At 40.9% G+C, this 19196-nt stretch overlaps 1 protein-coding gene across 1 annotated transcript in view; it reads left to right on the top strand.

The window, feature by feature from the left end:
* Nucleotides 1-19196, top strand: part of IL1RL2 (interleukin 1 receptor like 2) — a 41652-nt gene that overhangs the window by 9594 nt on the left and 12862 nt on the right. Inside the window, exons 6-10 of the mRNA XM_042930320.1 lie at nt 3311-3470; nt 7332-7406; nt 14849-14978; nt 15981-16117; nt 17888-18031. Coding sequence (XP_042786254.1) covers nt 3311-3470; nt 7332-7406; nt 14849-14978; nt 15981-16117; nt 17888-18031 — 646 coding nt within the window. The remainder of the gene's footprint in view (nt 1-3310; nt 3471-7331; nt 7407-14848; nt 14979-15980; nt 16118-17887; nt 18032-19196) is intronic.

Genomic DNA, 19196 nt, shown 5'->3' with positions numbered 1-19196 from the left:
GCTGGACAGCATGGTCATGGGGATTTTTCTGCAGCGGTGTTCCAGGGCCCAGACCTCGGCTTTGTGGGAGCTGAGAAGCAGTGCATAGGCCCTCTGATGATGTATTTGTTGGTGTGGCTTTACTAGATGTGGCATGACTTCGCACGCTAGAGTTGCGTCGTGGCAACTCCTGGTGTCTGACTTTCAGGTGGGGTGTTTCAAAGTCTTGACTCCCACCTCACAGTTATGTCAGAGGTAGCAGGGATCCTGTGAGCTCGTTCACCAGCATGGTCTGGTTTAGATCTCACTGCCTGAGTGCTTCTTAAAATTTTGTAAGCGCCTAATACCTGTGTTAAATCCTTTTCCCCCTAAAATAGCTGGGATGCTTTTTGCTTTATGCAACTAAAACCCGTCCAAGAGATAAGGCCTCACAGATTTGTTTTGAAGAGTGAATGAAATCATCTATCTGGTAAGCCCTTAGTTCAGTGTAGGTACATAGCAATTATTTAATAAATAAATATCACATGCTATTATTTGGTTAAAATAAAGGAATGGAAGAGATGGAATAATAAAAAATGATAATCAGAATGGTATATTTGTTTTGAGGAATTTAGAAACATAGCGGTTCTGGATAATGACAAAGCCCAGCTTGTGGCTGGGATAATTGAAGACCAAGAGGAATAGAGATGGTCCTTGAAATTGAAGGGTTATGGAGGAAAAGGTTCAGGTATTAACATATCCATTCTTGGGGTACCTGGGTGGCTCAGTTGGTTAAGCGTCTGACTTTGGCTCAGGTCACGATCTCGCGGTTCATGGGTTTGAGCCCCGCATTGGGCTCTGTGCTGACAGCTCAGAGCCTGGAGCCTGCTTCAGATTCTGTGTTTCCCTCTCTCTCTGCTCCTCCCCCACTTGCATTCTCTCTCTTTCTCTCTCTCTCTCAAAAATAGACATAAAAAAATTAAAAAAATAAAATATGCATTCTCATAGACAATGAAGTATTCACATTGGAAAAGCGGTGATGTCTCCATTTTTTTTTTTCAATTCCAAACTGCTTCTCAATACAATGATTTCTGCTCCACTATTAGGCTGTGTCTGTACTTCCTGAGATCATTCTCAAAGGCAAATATGATCGTCTCATTCCCTTACTGGAAAAGCTGCAATGTTCGTCCCATTTTCATGGTTTTCTATGATTGGGCTCCTGGGTGCCTGACCAGTTCTATCTCTGTCATTCTCCTGTAGGTTCTGCATCTTAGCCAGACACTCTGGGCCATTCTATTCCTCCAACCACTGTACATGCTGGGCTCAAAGTGTTCTTGGTGCTTGGGAGACAAAATACATTCAAATGTTGCCTGCTCTCACTACTAATATTTTAAGTTTAGATCTTGTCAGTGAGATGTCACTTACAGATTTTTAAGTAACAGTCAAGGCCTTCTGAGAATTTAAACTCTACAACGATGCCCTAGTAGACTGTGGTAGAAGCAGTCCCAGTTACTGTAAAGGGACAGGAGCTATCAAGATTGCTTCTTAAATTATCAAGATTGGATTTCCATATGATTAAGTATTTGTACATCTTAAAAGAAAGGACGAGTCGATCAGAAAGGGACTGGTCAATGACGGAAATGTAGAAAGGGATATATGGATCCACGTATTCTGGGCCTCCAGAGATTGCCCCTATCGAAGCCCTATCCAAGGAAGAAAGTTTTCATAGTCCAAGGACTCAATGCTTTTTGTTTGTCCCTACTCCAAAGAAGGTGGCATCACATTATGGGGTCTGATGCCTTCACCCATCTGACCCTTACTAATAATTCCCATTCTGTTTGTTAAGTAACTATCCAATTATAATTGGGTTTCCCATATGGGGAATAAGGTAAAACTTTTAGAAATTCACATGATAAATAAAGAAATGCTCGTTCTGGAGTTATTGAGTTTTAGCTTCCAAGGTGGATCCATTCACACTGTTCCCATGAAGAATGGAGTCTGCTCCTGAGCTAGCTACAGCTGACTCCGTGAGAAGAGAGCTCCAAACGCAGGCAATTAAATCTTTATCAGGGTAAACCCTAAAGTTTGTCCTCTATATTACATGGTTGTGAGCTTTCTGAAGACAGGGACTGCATCTTATTCCTGCATGACACAACCTCTCACAGACTAGCAAAGAGCAGGAACTTGAATGCTTTAATGAATAAATGGGCTCAATAATTCAAGAAGTTACTCTGTTGAGTGGCACTTCCCAAAGAAAGGGGCAAAGTTTTGAGGAAATGTTCAGAAGGGGGTCTGTGAGATGGAAGAAGTGGCAGTTAGCATGAGAATGTGAGCTTCTGACAGACAGATGGAGGCTGAGGCCTGCCCTGTGGGTGGTTGCTGAGGATGACAAGCAAGAAAGGCATTCCTGAGACCAACCAAACCTCAAGCTGGTTTGGTGTGAGGTTGTTCTTGTCGATGCAGCGGCAGCGTGGGCGACGTAACAAGTTATGTGACATCTGCCCATAGCCAAGCCATCATACTTTGACTATTGCTCAGACCACCAAGCAGAATGTTCTTGAAGAGTTATTTTGGACCTCTGTAAAGTCCCACACCCAGCAGGTTGAGAAGGTGTATTTGGGCCTGGAACACAGTGGAAGCATTCATTAGTCACCTGGGCTTGCAGTTTTAGCAAAGGGTCATGGTGCCATGAGATGGTGGTCCACTGGGAGATATGGTCCCCTGTGAGTGGAAGGCATTCCTGCCTGTTCACATCCTCCTACTGTATTCCTCTGCGGACCCTACCCAATCCTCCTCCATCTAGTCTTCCTTCTAGCCCACTTAGGCCTCTCTTTTCTCAACCTCTGTTAGACTTAATATTTACAGCACTCACTGTAGCTTGCAACATATTCTTTGTCAGATCTTCTGTAGATATTTATCCATCTTTCTATCTATCTACAGATATAGATGGATATGGATGGATAGATAGTAGATAGATAGATAGATAATCATCTTCAGTTAGATTATACATTACCCATGGTCTAGGGATCACATGTTTCTTGCATCTCCCTACAGTTCATAGGAGGTGCTAACTAGAAATGTAACTGATGCACCAAAATACTCTTTGAATTAAAACGTGTATGTATAAGGGCCCCCCGGTAGCTCAGTCGGTTGAGCGTCCGAATCTTGGTTTTGCTTCAGGTTGTGATCCCAGGGTCATGGGAATCGAGCCCCACATCAGGTTCTGCACTGAGCGCAGAGCCTGCTTGGGATTCTCTCTGTCCCTCTCCCTTCCTTGTACTCATTCTCTTTCTCAAATTAAATAAGTAAATAACTAAATAAAATATATATGTATATATATTTTTGTATTTAGGACTGTAAAGAGATTAAAGGAGGACGGTTTACTCGTTGGAGAGTTAAGCTCTCAGTGAGCAACGTTTCAGCAGAGGACGGAGGGGACTACGCGTGTCAAGCCCAACTGACACACACAGGGAAGCGGTACACTATTTTAAACAGCATCACTGTGAATATCAGTAAATATGCTCATATCCATTGCCTTGGCTTCCTCTTGGCTCTGCGTGAGATGGCTGGCTTTGGGAAGCAGTGATTCTCAATCTTGATTTTCTTGAGGGTTAGCAGACTCTCAAAGTTGCCATTGTTAGAAGCAGAGGGGAGAAAGAGGGGGTGGTCAAAGGGCAGGAGGAGTTCAGTTTCTCATCTGGGAAAACAGAATACTCAACACGCTTGGTGTGAAAATGAAATGAGAGCACGTATGTAAAGCAGGTACTGGGGTACCTGGCAAAGTATAGGTATTCAGGACGTGGTAGATATTTTCGTTACTCTTATTTCCCTCAGCCATCACTACTGTGACTACTTTGCTGGGCCACTCCAGCTTTGGCCTCCCCTTCCCATGCATGCAGAGTTCAAGGTCTCTGGACTTGATGCTCATGGAGCATCAGTTCTCAACCCAAAGCAGCCAGTTGGCTTGAACATATGACCTGGAGACCTGAAAGCAGAATATTTGGGGTTGAAGAAACCCTAAAGATAATTCAGCTTAAGCCGTTAATTTTATAGAGACCCGGGAGGAGTAACTTATGAAACTTACAGAGCTGGTTGGTGACAGAAACAGGTCCAGGACTAAGGCTTTCAGTGGCCAGATGAGCATTCCTTCTTTTCAACACCTTCATCAAGGAGTTCTTGCTATTGCCTTTTGCTCTCTTGTCAGGAGGTAGTTGTTTTCTATGTTTATTCATCTAAATGGGAAGAACTGAAGACTGAATATTTCTTTGATTTGGACCATTATATCTGTCACTAATTTCTATCAGACTTCAAAACGCTGGGTGGTACCTAGCAATTTCTTAATGGTGTGGTTCTCTTAGGCACGTATTTAGCATGGATGGCTTCCTGCTTCCCACCTAGAACCCTTTAATTAAGAAAAATAATTGTATTACATCTGATGATTTTTATGCTTTTGGGTTTTACGTCACCTGTTATCTCTCCAAAGGTAGGCGAAAGTTGTCTTGCTCAATCCCCCACACCTAGCCCAGTGCCTGGCCTAGACTAGGCACAGACCTATTTATTAACAGCATGATTGGCAACTGTCATGCTTTAGTTTTACATGGGTAGCCAAGGGATTCTTTGAAACACAACATTTCAAAGGTGAAATGAAGACTACCTCAAGAGGTCATTGAGCTTAATAGTCTATATTTCGTGCCATTGCAACAAACACTTATTTATGATCTATTATATCTCCCAAATTGTTAGAACCTGATCATTAACAAATTAAAAAAAAACATAAACCCATTGTTTCTTCTGTTGAGAAGCTCTCAACCTGGTGGTAGTGGAGATGGAGATGTAAATGAATCATTTTAACAATTACGTGATAAGGATAGAGTTATAGATAGTGTCTGAGGAACAGTAAAAGAATCGGAAGTAGCCACGAGAGTGGCAAATAAGTGGCCTTGGAAGGCTTCCAAGAGGAAATGTCTTCTCAGCTGAATTTTGAAGGATGAGTTAGATTTATAGATGTAAAGAGTGAGACAGGGCAGAGAGAATGGTCTAAGACAAAACATAAAAGTGTCCACCAGTATAGTTTGTGTTGGATCTAAAACTAATTTTGTTGGAGCATACATAAGCATGCAGTAAGGAGCGGAGATTGCTGAGGCCATGGAGTGAAACAGGGTCAAGGTTAAGGGGCCAGTTACACGCACGCTTTCCCATGGAGCCACTGCAGAGCCTTTGGATGCAGAGGGATGAGGCTGCATTTGTGATGGACAAGACCAGTCTTGAGATGGTTGAGCAAGAGTTGAAGAGGGTCTTGGAGCCTGCAGACCACTTTGGCAGCTGCTGCAATACCCAGAAGAGGGCTGATAATCAGAACTTGAGTGGAATTGGCAGGAGATTCTTCTTCAGGCGGTAATTTAGTGGCTCTTTACTAAGTGCCTAACAAGGCCAGGTCCTGTGCTTAGTAGAGAGAGCATGATAAGGAGGAAAACAGCCATGAGTGCTGCTCTGATGGAACTTTGAAGTCTGAGCAGGGAGGGGAGGCAGAGCTATATCAGATAAGTTGCTAGTGAGATGTGTAATTACCAAGGAGATTCAATGCAATGAGAGAATGGAAAATGTGAGATCAAACAGACAAGGACCTGTTGAGAAGTCTGTGGGTCAGGGAAAGCTTCTTGATAATAGTGACACTGATAGTCAGGAAGCATAAACTGAATGATGGAGTGGGTGAGATTTTTCCAGACTGAGGGAGCAGCCAAAATAAAGGCCTTGTAACAAAACAGACCATGGTATGTCTGAATAATGGGAAGTAGGCAGGTTGGCTGGAGCAATGCTGAGTGAGGGAGGTCACGCTAGGTAATGAGGTTGGAGAAGTAATCAGGGGCCAGGAATTGGTGGGAACATGCAATCCAAAGCAGAGAGTGTGGAGTTTATTCCAAGAACAATGGTAAGCAGCCAGACGGGTGGAGAGCAGGAGAGTCGCATGATGTGACTTAACATTTCTGAAAGCTGAGTGTGCCTGCTGTGCACAGAATGATCCCTACAGAGGTAGGAGTGGCATGTAGGAGGCAGGTACAGAAATGCAGGTGAGATATCAGGTAGGTACAGGCAACATGGTGGCATTGAAGATGGAGAGATGTGGCTGGGTTCAAGGAATTTTAGGAGGTAAAACCCACAGGTATTAGTGTTGGACTGAATATGGGGTAAGGGATATGGCAAGGTCAAGGGAGTTAGGCCTTTTGGCATATGCAGTGGGCTGGTTGGTGACATTATTCAATGAAATAATAGAACTCTGAAGGAAAACTGGATTTAGGAAAGAGATCATGAGCTTGGTCATGGGTAAGTTGAGTACTTGGAGGTGCCCATGTGGAGATGTCAAGTAGGCCAAGGCCATAGTCTAGAGAAAAGTCTGGAGATGCAACTTTCAAAGTCCTTGGCCTTTAGATGGTAATAGAAGGGTGGATATGAATAAGAGTACCTAGGAAAGAGTAGAGAGTGGAAAATAGAGGGGTTAGCTGTGAAGAAGGAGGCACACATGAAGAAATGTTAGGAGGTGAAATTAGTTTGACTTGGAGGTTGGTAATTTGAAGAAGTAAGAGAAGGGCTGTTGCCTAGAATGACTTCTAGATTTTAGCTGTGTGAGATCCAGAGCAAGGTGGTATATTAACTGGCCGGTGATGATTTCTGTCTGGCACACACTGAATTTGGATGCTTTGTATGTAGAATGTGCAAATATTATTGTCATTATAAAGGACATATGTTTTTGCATTTTCCTAGCTTCCCTCTTATAGCTTCTCTGTGTCCCACCCCAAATCTAGAGGAGGCACGTGGGGCTAGGCAGGTGATTGCTAAATGTTGGTGGACAAATTGGGAAGAGAAGAAGTGGAGAAAATTGAAGGGCTGACAAGTCAACACAAGGGAAGACAGTGATACAGTGGAAGTATAATGGAAGAGGATGGGATATAAAGAATGTGGAAAAGCAGGGAGAGAGGATGGAGCAGTGAGACATTAGGATCATTATCTCCCTGTAGGACCCAGGCCAGAGCTTTGCTTAGAGCCACTGCGTACAAACTGCATCTGGATTATTAGGTAATGAGATTTTAGTACACAATCTCATCAGTTTACATTTATACCAAATACAGAATGGCGAAGGGAGCTCTCGTGGTAGCCCAGTGCTTAGGGCTCTTCCTTAGCAATTCAGTTATTTCTGGTTTCAAAATAGCTATTTATGGGGTGGCATTTCATCATGCCATGAGCTTTGTGTTTTCCTTGACTAGTATTAACTGAAGATCTGCTTAGTACCGTGTTTTCTTTACACTAGCATTGGATAAGTAGCTGGGAAGGTATCATACATGATTCTAATGCAATTTCACGTGGGTTTGATTTCTTAGCAGAAACACATGGATATGCAGGAAGAATTCCTAAAATCATTTACCCAAAAAACAATTCAATTGAAGTACAACCTGGTGAGTAAAATTATTGAAGCCATTGAAATCATAAGGGGAGATTAATATACATGTTTAATATAAAACCAATTAAATTTCATTGACTGTCCTGAAATTTGACAAGGCATTTGTTAAAAATTCATGTCAAAAATGTTGGAAGAAGTTAGGAAAACAATTGAATAGAAGAAATAAAGAGTGCGAAAAAGAAGAAATAGAGATCTTTTCTAGTAAATATTAAAGTATGTTTAATTATAAAGCTATAATAAATAGATACTGCTATTTGTACGCAAACACAAAGATTAGATAACATAACAGAAAACAATAAGCATATGTTGGAATACACAGAAATTTAGTAAAGGAGATATGTAGAGAAAGAGATATAGTGTATGTGCAATATTAGTAAAACTTGTTAAATGTGAAGAATATGTAGTTCATTCTTTATCTCATATCAGACACAAAAATACAGTTTTGATGAATTAAAGAACTACATATAAAAATAAGTCCTCAAAAGTACCATTGAAAATAAAGATAGGGGTGCCTGAGTGGCTCAGTCAGTTAACCGTCCAACTTCGGCTCAGGTCACGATCTCGTGGTCCGTGAGTTCAAGCCCTGCGTCAGGCTCTGTGCTGACGGCTCAGAGCCTGGAGCCTGTTTCAGATTCTGTGTCTCCCTCTCTTTCTGACCCTCCCCCGTTCATGCTCTGTCTCTCTCTGTCTCAAAAATAAGTAAACATTAAAAAAAAAAAAAAGAACATAAAGATAAATCAGGGCACCTGGGTGGCTCAGTTGGTTGAGTGTCCAACTCTTGGTTTCAGCTCAGGTTATGGTCCCAGGATCATGAGATTGAGGCCCAAATCAGGCTCCATGCTAAGCATAGAACCTGCTCTGGATTCTCTTTGCCCCTCTCCTGCTCACAAGCACTTACTGTCTCTCAAATAAAATAATAATGATAATAACAAAAGATAAATTTATGTCCAACCTCAGAAGGATGTATTTTCTACACATAGAACCAGTGGAAGAAATCACAGAAGATTAAAAATTAGACTATCATAAAAAATTTAAATGTATGTATATGTAAAAAATGGTAAAATCAAAATGTGAAAGACAAACTAAGAATGTTTTGAACAGAGATATTAAAAAACAGCTAATATAATTTCTATAGAAAATTCCAAGAAATCAAAGAATATGAATAATCCAAATGGGGCAAATGAATAATTCACAGAAGAATAAAAGACTAAGAAAATATGAAAATATATTCACCTGCGATAAAAAATATACACAAAAACAATGATATCTATCCATGAAATTGGTAAGGATTAAAACATATATAATACCAAATATTAGCAAGGATACTATGGGGAGTGTTCTGATACATGACCAGCCATGAATATGAGCAATCATTTAAAAATGTTTAGGTTTAAAACTCTCCAAAGGTTTCCCATCTCAGACTAAAATTCAAATAGAAGAAATAAAGAGCGTGAAAAAGTGGGGCCCTCCAGTGGGGCCCTCCACGATCAACTTCCCCTTGTTAGCACTTCACATGTGCTTGGACCTCATTTATTGCAGCTCTCCATTCAGTCCTTCTGTTTTGACCACACTGGTATACCTGCTGTTCCTTGAATAGTCAAGCACACTTCTACCTCAGGGACTTTGCACTTGCTGTTTCCTCTACTTGAAACGCTCTTCCACACACATCCCCATGGTCTGTTTCTTCACTTCCATCGGGTCTCCACTGAATGTCATCTCACCTGACCACCGTGTTGAAATAGCACACCTCACTCACCACCATGCTCTAGCCCTTGAGCTTTCTCTATGTTTTCATAAAGTACTTATCACTACCTCACATATTTTGAACTTGTCTTGTTATCTCTAATTCTATTTGAATCTATGCTTCTTAGGAGAAAGCTTTGCATCTGGTTTGTTCCCTCTGATATCACCAGTGCTCAGAACAATTTCTAGAACACAGAAGGTGCTTATGGTGGCTGGGTGGCTCCATCGATTAGGCACCTGACTCCTGATTTCAGCTCAGGTCATCATCTCACAGTTTGTGAGATCGAGCCCTGTGTTGGGGTCTGTGCTGACAGTGTGGAGCCTGCCTGGGATTCTCTCCCTCTCTGCCTCCTCCCTACTTGCTCTCTCTCTGTCTCTTCTTCGAAATAAATAAATAAACATTTTTTAAAAAAGATGGTGCTCAAGAAATAGTTGCTAAATAGATAAATAAGTCAATGGACTGGTATAGACTCTGCAGAGGGAAATCTAGTATGTATTCAGACCCTTCACAAATATGTATAACTTTTGACTCAGTAAATTCTAGATGGTAGACCACATACAGCAGACACAGATCCCCAGCGTCCCAGATACACACACACACACACACACACATATGTATGTATATATGTATCTATATGTATGTATACATATGTGTGTGTATATCTTAAAAATTAGACTATCATAAAAAATTTAAGTGTATGTATATGTGAAAAATGGTAAAATCAAAATGTGAATGACAAACTAAGAGAGAATGTTTGGAACAGAGGTATTAAAAAACAGGTAATATAATTTCTATGGAAAATACCAACAAATCAAGGAATGTGAATAATCCAAATGGGGCAAATGAATAATCCACAGAAGAAGAAAAAAGACTAAGAAAATATGAAAATATACTCATCTGCAATAAAAAACATACACCAAAACAATGATATATATATAAATTGTGCTTACTATGTTCAAGGAAGGAAAAGACATGATTGAAATTTTCAAAAGACAATTGAAAACTTTTAAAAAGAGTAGCATATCAGATTTGAAAAAGAACAAACGAAACATCAGGACTGACAAAGACAATACCAAAACAAAAAATTCAATACAGAGTTTAATAGCCTATGAGACATTTGAAAAAAGAACTACTGAACTAAAATATAAGTCAGGAGAAAATGTCCATGATTGAGCACAGAGAGACAAAAGAATAAGAAATATAGAGGCTAGAGGAAGAGGATCTACAGAGCTAACCTGTATGTAACTACAGTCCTAGAAGAAAGAGAAAAGAGAAAAATGAGAGCAGAGGCAATATTATTTAAATGATAATCTGAGAATGTTCCAAACTGATAGACACATCAATTAAAAGACCCTGGAAGCTAAGGAGACTCAGCAGGATAAATAAAACCAAACCTGAACCTTAAAATACCACAGTGAAACTGCAGAAAACCAAAAACAAAGGAAAAGTATCTTAAAAGTTAGGGAAAAAAGAAAAAAAAAAAGACACGCTCTGTGTGCAACAGTAAAACCACTGTTTGAAACTTCAATGGAAATAACAGAGGTTGTATGCTGAAAAAAAAATGCTGCTAATTTTATAATCAGTGAAAATACGGCAAACTAAAAATGACAAACTTTGCCAAGCATAGTCTTAAAAGGAACTACTGCAATGCTCTTTAAGCAGAAGGAAATGTTTCCAGATTGTGAATCAGCTATGTAGGAGGGAATGAAAGAGCAATGTTGATGTAAATATGTGAGCAGATCTAAATGAATCTTGACTGCATAAGGCAATAATAATGACGATTGTTCATGGAATTTAAAATATACATGATGTTAGAATTCCCAACAGCATTTGCCTGTATGCTAGGAGAAGGTCAAATGTAATTACATTCTAAGACTTTACATTCTCTTAGAAGAGAGTGGAGATATCAGTAATATCAGACTTTGATAAGTTTGAGGATCTATGTTTTAATATTTAAGGCAGCCCTAAGATAATAATAATTTTTAAAATATAGGGTTATATGGAGTAATAAAAAATAATCAAGAGCAAGGTAAGCAGCGATCTAAAAGAAGGAATCAAAAGAAAGCAAGGAGGAAAAGACAGATATAGGACAGTTGCTACAAATAAAATATCTATATAAGTTAGTCGATTTAAATACACATATATCACCAATTATATGATGGACTAAATGCTCCAAATTAAGATTGTCACACTGGGTTTGAACAAGAAATTAAAACTCTGGACTGTCTATAAGATGCTGGAAAAGACTGGAAAATGATATATGATATAAACACTAACCAAAGTGATGTTGGTATAATTATACTAATATCAAAGTAGATACGAAGGCAGAATGCATTATTAGAGATAAACAGGGATACTTCATAATGATTGAAAGTTCATTTTTGAACCTATTAGATACATAATAACATGGCCTTAAAGGTGTGTGTGTGTGTGTGTGTGTGTGTGTGTGTGTACATACAGAAAGAGAGAAAGTTAGTTCAGGATTACAGGGAGAAATGGACCAATTTACACTAATAATGGAAAAATAATGGGATAATACCAGCCACGGTTTTCACAATAGCTGATAGAACAGGCAAACAGAACACCCTATCATGACAAACAAAATGTGTCCAACGAATGGCCTGATGTTTATATTACAGAGCCCTGTGCCCAGCTACTACAGATTACACATTCTTTCTAAGCACAATGAAATGTTTGATAAAATAGACCATATATTGGCCTATAACAACAGATTGAAATCATTGCAACTACATATTGTCAGAAGTTAGAAATAAGTAATAAAAAGACAATTAGAATAACCATATCAAATCAAATAAACAATCAAATAAAAACAACTCCTCTCGGGGCACCTGGGTGGCTCAGTCGGTTAAGCGTCCGACTTCAGCTCAGGTCACGATCTCACGGTCCGTGAGTTTGAGCCCCGCGTCGGGCTCTGGGCTGATGGCTCAGAGCCTGGAGCCTGCTTCCGATTCTGTGTCTCCCTCTCTCTCTGCCCCTCCCCCGTTCATGCTCTGTCTCTCTCTGTCTCAAAAATAAATAAACTTAAAAAAAAAATTAAAAAAAAACCAACTCCTCTCAATAGCTCATGGATAAAAATAGAAATGAGAAAATTATTTGACAGTGAATACTAATAAAAAGATTTCAGTGAGGTTGATGAGATACAAAGATTTGATCAGAGCACGCTTGTTAACCTGAGTTAGGAAAAGAAGATGGTTGCAATATCTATGAGCAGCACGCTCACCCCCGAAGACAGAAAAGGAGAAACAAAATAAATCCAACAGAAATGGAAGAGATCGGGGCGCCTGGGTGGTTCAGTCGGTTAAGCGTCCAACTTTGACTCAGGTCATGATCTCGCAGTTTGTGAGTTTGAGCCTCGCATCAGGCTCTGTGCTGACAGCTCAGAGCCTGGAACCTGTTTCAGATTCTGTGTCTCCCTCCCTCTCTGCTCCTCCCTCACTCATGCTGTGTCTCTCTCCCAAAAATAAATAAACATTTTTTAAAAATTTAAAAAAAAGAAGTGGAAGAGATGAGGTGAAAAGTAATAGCAGAAAATAGTGAAATAGTAAATGAACGTGCAATTGAGTGATTAACAAAGAAAAAGTTGTTTTTTTTGAAAGTGGGATGTGATTGGTAGCCCCCTGGATGATTAAGAAACGAGGGAAGGGACAATCTGAAGGAAAAAGAGGCTATCACCACAGATCATATACACACAAAAAAGATCACAAAAGGATATTCTGAACAACTTAGTGCCAAACAATTTGAAAATCTAAAAAGAAATGGGCATTTTATATAAAAATCAGCACAGAGGATCTGGCACAAGATTTCAGAATAGGAATAAGACTATAAATTTAAAAATCTTGCTACAAACAAAATTCTGTATCTAGTTGGCTTTTCCCATGAGCTCTACAAAGCAGTTAGTAAAGAAATTTAGCAAATTTAAACAAAATGTTTCACAGAGCAGAAAAAGGAAACAGTCATTAACTCATTATATTAGGTCAGGAAACTCTTAACCCTCAAACCCAAAATGAACGTTGTTACAAAGCAAACTTCAGGCCAATCTCATTCATCAACACAGATGAAACACTCCAAGCACATTTTTAGCAAATTTATTTTAACAGCATACATAAAGAATGTTATCTTGTGGCCTAAGTTGGGTTTACATGAAACAATGCCAAGCTTCTTCCTATTAGGTAATTCATTCTTTTATTTTGTATTAACAAACCAAAGGAGAAAAAATAATATATTCACCTCATAGACACCAAAAACCATGAACACCTAAATTAGAATTTTTTTAAAAATTTGTTTAATGTTTATTTATTTTTGAGACAGAGAGAGACAGAGCATGAATGGGGGAGGGTCAGAGAGACAGGGAGACACAGAATCCAAAGCAGGCTCCAGGCTCTGAGCTGTCAGCACAGAGCCCGACGCGGGGCTTGAACTCACGGACCGTGAAATCATGACCTGAGCTGAAGTCAGACGCTTAACCGACTGAGCCACCCAGGTGCCCCAGAATTTTTTTTTTTTAAACTTCCTTTAAAACTACAAATGTAAGGGAACACCCTTAATCTGATTTTTAAAAATCTATCTTTAGAAACCTGTAGAAGAAATAACACACTCAAGACTGAACTCTTAAACCCGTTTCCTTGGTTTTGAGGGAGAGCCAAAATCTCAATAGAGTTTCATTTTTGCTGAATCTATTTATAATGTTGGTAGGGAAATGTAAAGACTGACTAATAGTTAAGACACTCTTGTCCCAAGCAGGCTCCACTCCCAGCACAGAGCCAGATGTGGGGCTCAATCCCATGACCTTGGGATCATGACCTGAGCTGAAATCAAGAGTCGGATGCTCAACCGACTGAGCCACCCGGGCACCCCCCATACTATTTTCTTGATGGGGTGAAGGTGGTATGGATATGCGCTTTATATGTATATTCTATACTTTTTACTATACATGTGTTATAGTTGAGAATTTTTTTTTTTAAAAAACCTTAATTCCAGCTGGAATAAAGAAACATGAAGTAGACTATTTAGAAATAGAGTAACTTTTTATGTCGTGTAAATAGATGGAATTTATTAGGCTCATGGAACCAAACAAAAGAAAAATATAAAATAAATACATATAAAAATAAAATAAAAATATAAAATTGTTAAATATAATTTGTGAACGTGTGTGGAGTCAGGATAGGGGTCACGATTGGTAAAGTATTTGGAAGATTTGGAACTAGAAAACCAGAGTTCATGTCTCGTTTCTTTCTCTAATGTGTGACCTTGGGGGCAAGTCACTAATCTATCTGAACCTCAGTGTTCTCATCTGTAATATGGACCTTATAGCACCTCCTTTTTTTTTTATTGTAGTATAGTTTTGAGGATATGAAGACCTAAGGAGACAATGTGTGTGAAATACTTTGTCAACTTTAAAGTTCTTTGCTAAGTTTCCTAAGACTAGAACTAGTATTTGTGTCCCTAATACTGTGGAAGACATTGGCCAGATATTCGGCTGTTTAGACACCCTGGAAGGCCACTTGTCCCCTATTATCTCTGTCCAAAGAGAGAATAAAGTAGATTAACGTTGACCTCCAAGGGGGTATTTTTGGTAATCAAAACATATTCCAGGCTCAGAAGCAAGAGGTTTTGTTTAGCTGATCATTTTTTATAGACTTTTCATGTAATATTTATGAATTTGTTTTTTACAGGCACTACCCTTACTGTAGACTGCAATATAACAGACACAAGGGATAATACAAATCTCCGATCCTGGAGAGTCAATGACACCTTGGTGGATGATTACTACAATGAATCCAAACGAATCAGAGAAGGATTTGAGTAGGTGTTGTGTGTTTTTCTGACTTCCCTAAAAGTTGGCAAGAATTTCTTCATTTAAATTATTTTGGGGGCGCCTGGGTGGCTCAGTTGGTTGAGCGCTGACTTTGGCTCACGTCATGATCTCGCAGTCCGTAGGTTCGAGCCCCATGTCAGGTTCTGTGCTGACGGCTCAGAGCCTGGAGCCTGCTTCAGATTCTTTGTCTCCCTCCTCTCTCTGCCCCTCCCCAACTCATGCTCTCTCTCTTTCTCTCTCTCTCTCTCTCTCAAAAATAAACATGAAGTGTTTTGATGCTAGTACTGCTTTTTTTAGATGCTTCTCACTGATCCCTCATTACTCCTTTTGGCTTTGTCTCTCAAAGATCTTGCCAGTGCTATGCACAGCCAAACCTTCTTGAATCAGGGGGGTGTGAGGTGTTCATGTTATCAATCCTGCTTACACCCTAGTCAGACACATGAGGCAAAGCATCAAGTATGGCCTTCATGCAACAAGATCAATTTCTCCCAACTTAAAACCAGCCTCATTCCTGTTTAGTTATATCATGAGCTATAGACCTTCTAGGCTTCAGTAGCAAAACAGGCAGCAACATGGGGACTCTTAGGGGAGATAGGACTTAATCATTAGCTAATTGAGTGGTATAAACCCAATTTGTGATTGTTTACATTGGGTGGTATAAATCAAGACTACGGAAGGCAGAGGGCAGGAGAAATTGTGTTGAACCCTGCAGGGCTGATAAGTTAGGATAAGTGGAGAGGACCAGGCCAAGGCTCTGGAGGGCTGACGATGCTATCTGTAATGAACAGAGCCACACTTCCTTGTCACCTTCCAGAAGAAAATGAAAAATTTCCACACACCTCACTGAGCCACTCCGTGAAGCCTTCTTAGGGTAACAGGATGGCCCAAAGTGTTCTCTGGGAGAGACTTTTATTCTCTAGACTGAAGATGGTACAGTAGGCTGGGTAAATATGACTCCTGTATAACTGGGTGGTTCTTTTCTTTTACAGATCTCACATTTCTTTTCAGAAACATATTTTTTACACAGTGAACATAACCTTCTCAGAAGTGAAAATGGAAGATTATGGCCATCCTTTCATTTGCCATGCTGGAGTGTCGGCAGCGTACTTTATTTTAAAACTCCCAGGTAGTTGTTCGGTGGGGTACATGCTGTTTGGAGGGCTCAAAAAAATGACAAGGAGACACATATGAAAACAGCATGGCATTAAGCACTTGGCATGAGGCAGCAGGGTGATAGTCAGTAGAAGAACTCAGCATTCATTTCCTGTTTGGAAAGGTGATGGTTTTAAACTCATTTCCAGAGCAGAGAATATCAACACTCCTGAAGGCGATGAATGACCAACTCAAGAATTTCTGGCCATCACTCCTGTCTACTTACCAGGGGCTTTATGAATCTCATAAATATTGCACGACATGGTCTTCTTATCATGACCATTACAGTACCAAGATCCATGAAGTCTATACATTACAGGTTCCCAGACATGGGTCCTCCCAAAGGGAGGGGTGGCGTTGTTGTTCCAAGAGTTGGGGAAGGACAAAGAGAAGTGGAGGATGGATGGGAAGGGCAGATCTATCTAACAGAAGCTAGAGGTTCAAACAGATGGTCAGGATGAGATTGGGCACCAGCGTGCAGAGCAGATCCACTTGGTTGTGCTGGGATTTAATCAATGGGTTGCTATTTCTGTTGACCCAGAATGTGTTTTAGTCACGATGCTTTGTTGTGCCATTTATTTAAAGACATGTAGTAGTGCATGGAGATGTCTTCCACCTCAGACTGTTTGCAGTATGGTGTGACTTAGGGCAGGTCGTGATAAGATCTTTAAGGAGTATTTAAAAAAAGGAATGTGCTCTGGGAGTTCAAAGAAAAGAGAGCCCCCCCCCCATACCTACCCCCCCCCCCCCTCCCCGGCCAGGCCATCCCCTACACACACACACCTTCTAGTGGGGACTAGAGCATCAGGAAGGGGCTGATGAAGGAAGTGTTGTATGCGGTGGGTTCTAAGAATGGAGAGACTTTCTCTTCCTCTGTCCTTCTTCCACTTTTCGAATTCTCTCCTTCCTAGAGCCTCCTTCCTTCCGTGGCAGCACTGATTTGGGCTGTGGTAAGGGAGAAGGCTGTGTTCCTCTTCTCGGTGGTGGTGGTGGTGGTGGCGGCGGTGATGTGGGAGCATGTCTTTAGGGACTTGACATTCCAGAGGAACTGGTTCTGCTTCTTGGTCATCTCCCACCCACTGCTTTTGCCATAATTTGCTCCGCAGTGGTGTTCACAAGCAGAGCAGGGGTAGACGCCCTTTCTGAGATCGTGCCTTGCAGGCAGGCCCCCAGCCCAGACCTTGCCGGCACAAAGGGGGCAGTCTGGCTCTCTGCCAGCCTTATGGAGACAACAGAGTTGGCTTTCAGGGGAGGCCGTTGAAGGCTCTTTATTTATGACAGACATCCTGCTGCTCAATTTTTGGTGCCTGTGGAAGCAGTTATAACAGGAATAATCAGGAATGTTCAAGAGAACCACCAGGTCTTCCAATACACACGCTTAGGCTCTACCTCTGGAGAGTCTAGTGTTGACTAAGTAAAACCTGGTTGTGTGTGTTTTGGGAGCAGTTCTCATGCATAGGAACCATGCTGTATCCACCATCAGAAGCAAGAGTTCTGCAGGATTTCCTTCCCCAGGTTCCCAAGAGCACATTTGCTTCCTGAAATTCATGATCCACGCTAGATTATTCTACTCCCATATACCTGTTATGTAACTGTAAAAAAAATATTTAAGCAGTATCCTCATTGACCTCTCACACATTTCCATTTGGTATTTGTAATGTGATCTGTATAAGTAAAGTGTATAATTGAGTCTTTGTATTATGATTATTTGATTATTTATGTATTTATTTGCTGTCATTTGTAGCCCCGGATGTTCAAGCTTACTTGATAGGAGGGCTTGTCACCCTGATAGGCGCAGCAGTGTCTGTCACATACATCTACAACATTTTTAAGATTGACATTGTACTCTGGTATCGAAGTGCCTTCCTTTCTACTGAGATCAAAGAAGGTAAGTGTGGGTAACCAATGAAAAATGCCTCATACTTGGTTGTTGCTCATCCGTATACCCATTGTAAATATACTTTCACATATTTTACTAGCTTGCCTTTCATGTTGTTGGCAAATTGGAAGGAAGGAATCTTCCTGGAACTTCTCATGCTTCAGGGAAACAATTGGTCTGTGGTCACCAGTGTTGTTCAGTTAAATAAGGCTTGCAGGCTAGTGGTGACTGAGCAAATATTTGCAAAGCAACAGGAGCAAATCATCTTCCGGGTCCCACTGTGACCATTTTAGAGCGGTTCTCACATCTTCTGGTGTTTCCAAGAGAAAACAATTTCTCCTGGAGCGACAAAGGGCTCCCCATCTGCGATGCATCTTCAACATGGTCGGCACATGAACAGAATTTACATCATGAGGAGTGATGAGCTGCCTGCGGCTGGAGCTCATTCTAGGCCCTGTGCTTGGTACCTGAAAGATTTAAGAGTCAGAGGACTCTCAAGGCTGGAGAGAGACCTGAGTTTGCATTTGGCTCTCTACTTACTCCCGTGTGATCTTAGAAAGTATTTAAGGTTCTTCTCTCTCTGGGCTATAGAATGGAAAGAAACATGAAGGAAGGAAGGAGAGAAGGGAGGAAGGAAAGAAGGAGAGAGGGAAGGGAGGAAGGAGGGAGGGAGGGAGAGAAAATGATCAGAGCCTGCCTCACAGAGTATTGTAGGAACAACTGAGTTCAAGTCCAGGAAAGCACTGAGCAAGGACCAAGGGCACAAGGGGCATCTTGTTGTCTGAAGGCCAAAGCCTTCAGCTGCCCCTGCCACTCTGCCCTGGGTTTCAGTTTGGTCTGCGAAGCGTCTGTCCTGCCAGCACTACTCAACACACAAATGCCTGTGAGATCCTGAAACTCCGGGGAGAAGGCATTTCCCACCATCATGGGTTGTTTTTTTTTTTAAATAAAGTTTATTTATTTATTTATTTTGAGAAAGAGCTAGAGAGCGAGCAGGGGAGGAACGGAGAGAGGGAGACATAGAATCTGAAGCAGGTCCCAGGCTCTGAGGTGTCAGCACAGAGTCTGACGTGGGACTTGAGCTCACGAGCTGAAGTTGGATGCTCGACCGACTGAGCCACCCAGGCGCCCCTGCATTCTCTTTTGATGGCATAGCTCAGTCGCGGAAACCTGA

Source organism: Panthera leo, chromosome A3 (genome assembly GCF_018350215.1).
Source record: "Panthera leo isolate Ple1 chromosome A3, P.leo_Ple1_pat1.1, whole genome shotgun sequence".
Classification (NCBI taxonomy): domain Eukaryota; kingdom Metazoa; phylum Chordata; class Mammalia; order Carnivora; family Felidae; genus Panthera; species Panthera leo.
This window is presented reverse-complemented; position numbering and strand designations above follow the sequence as displayed.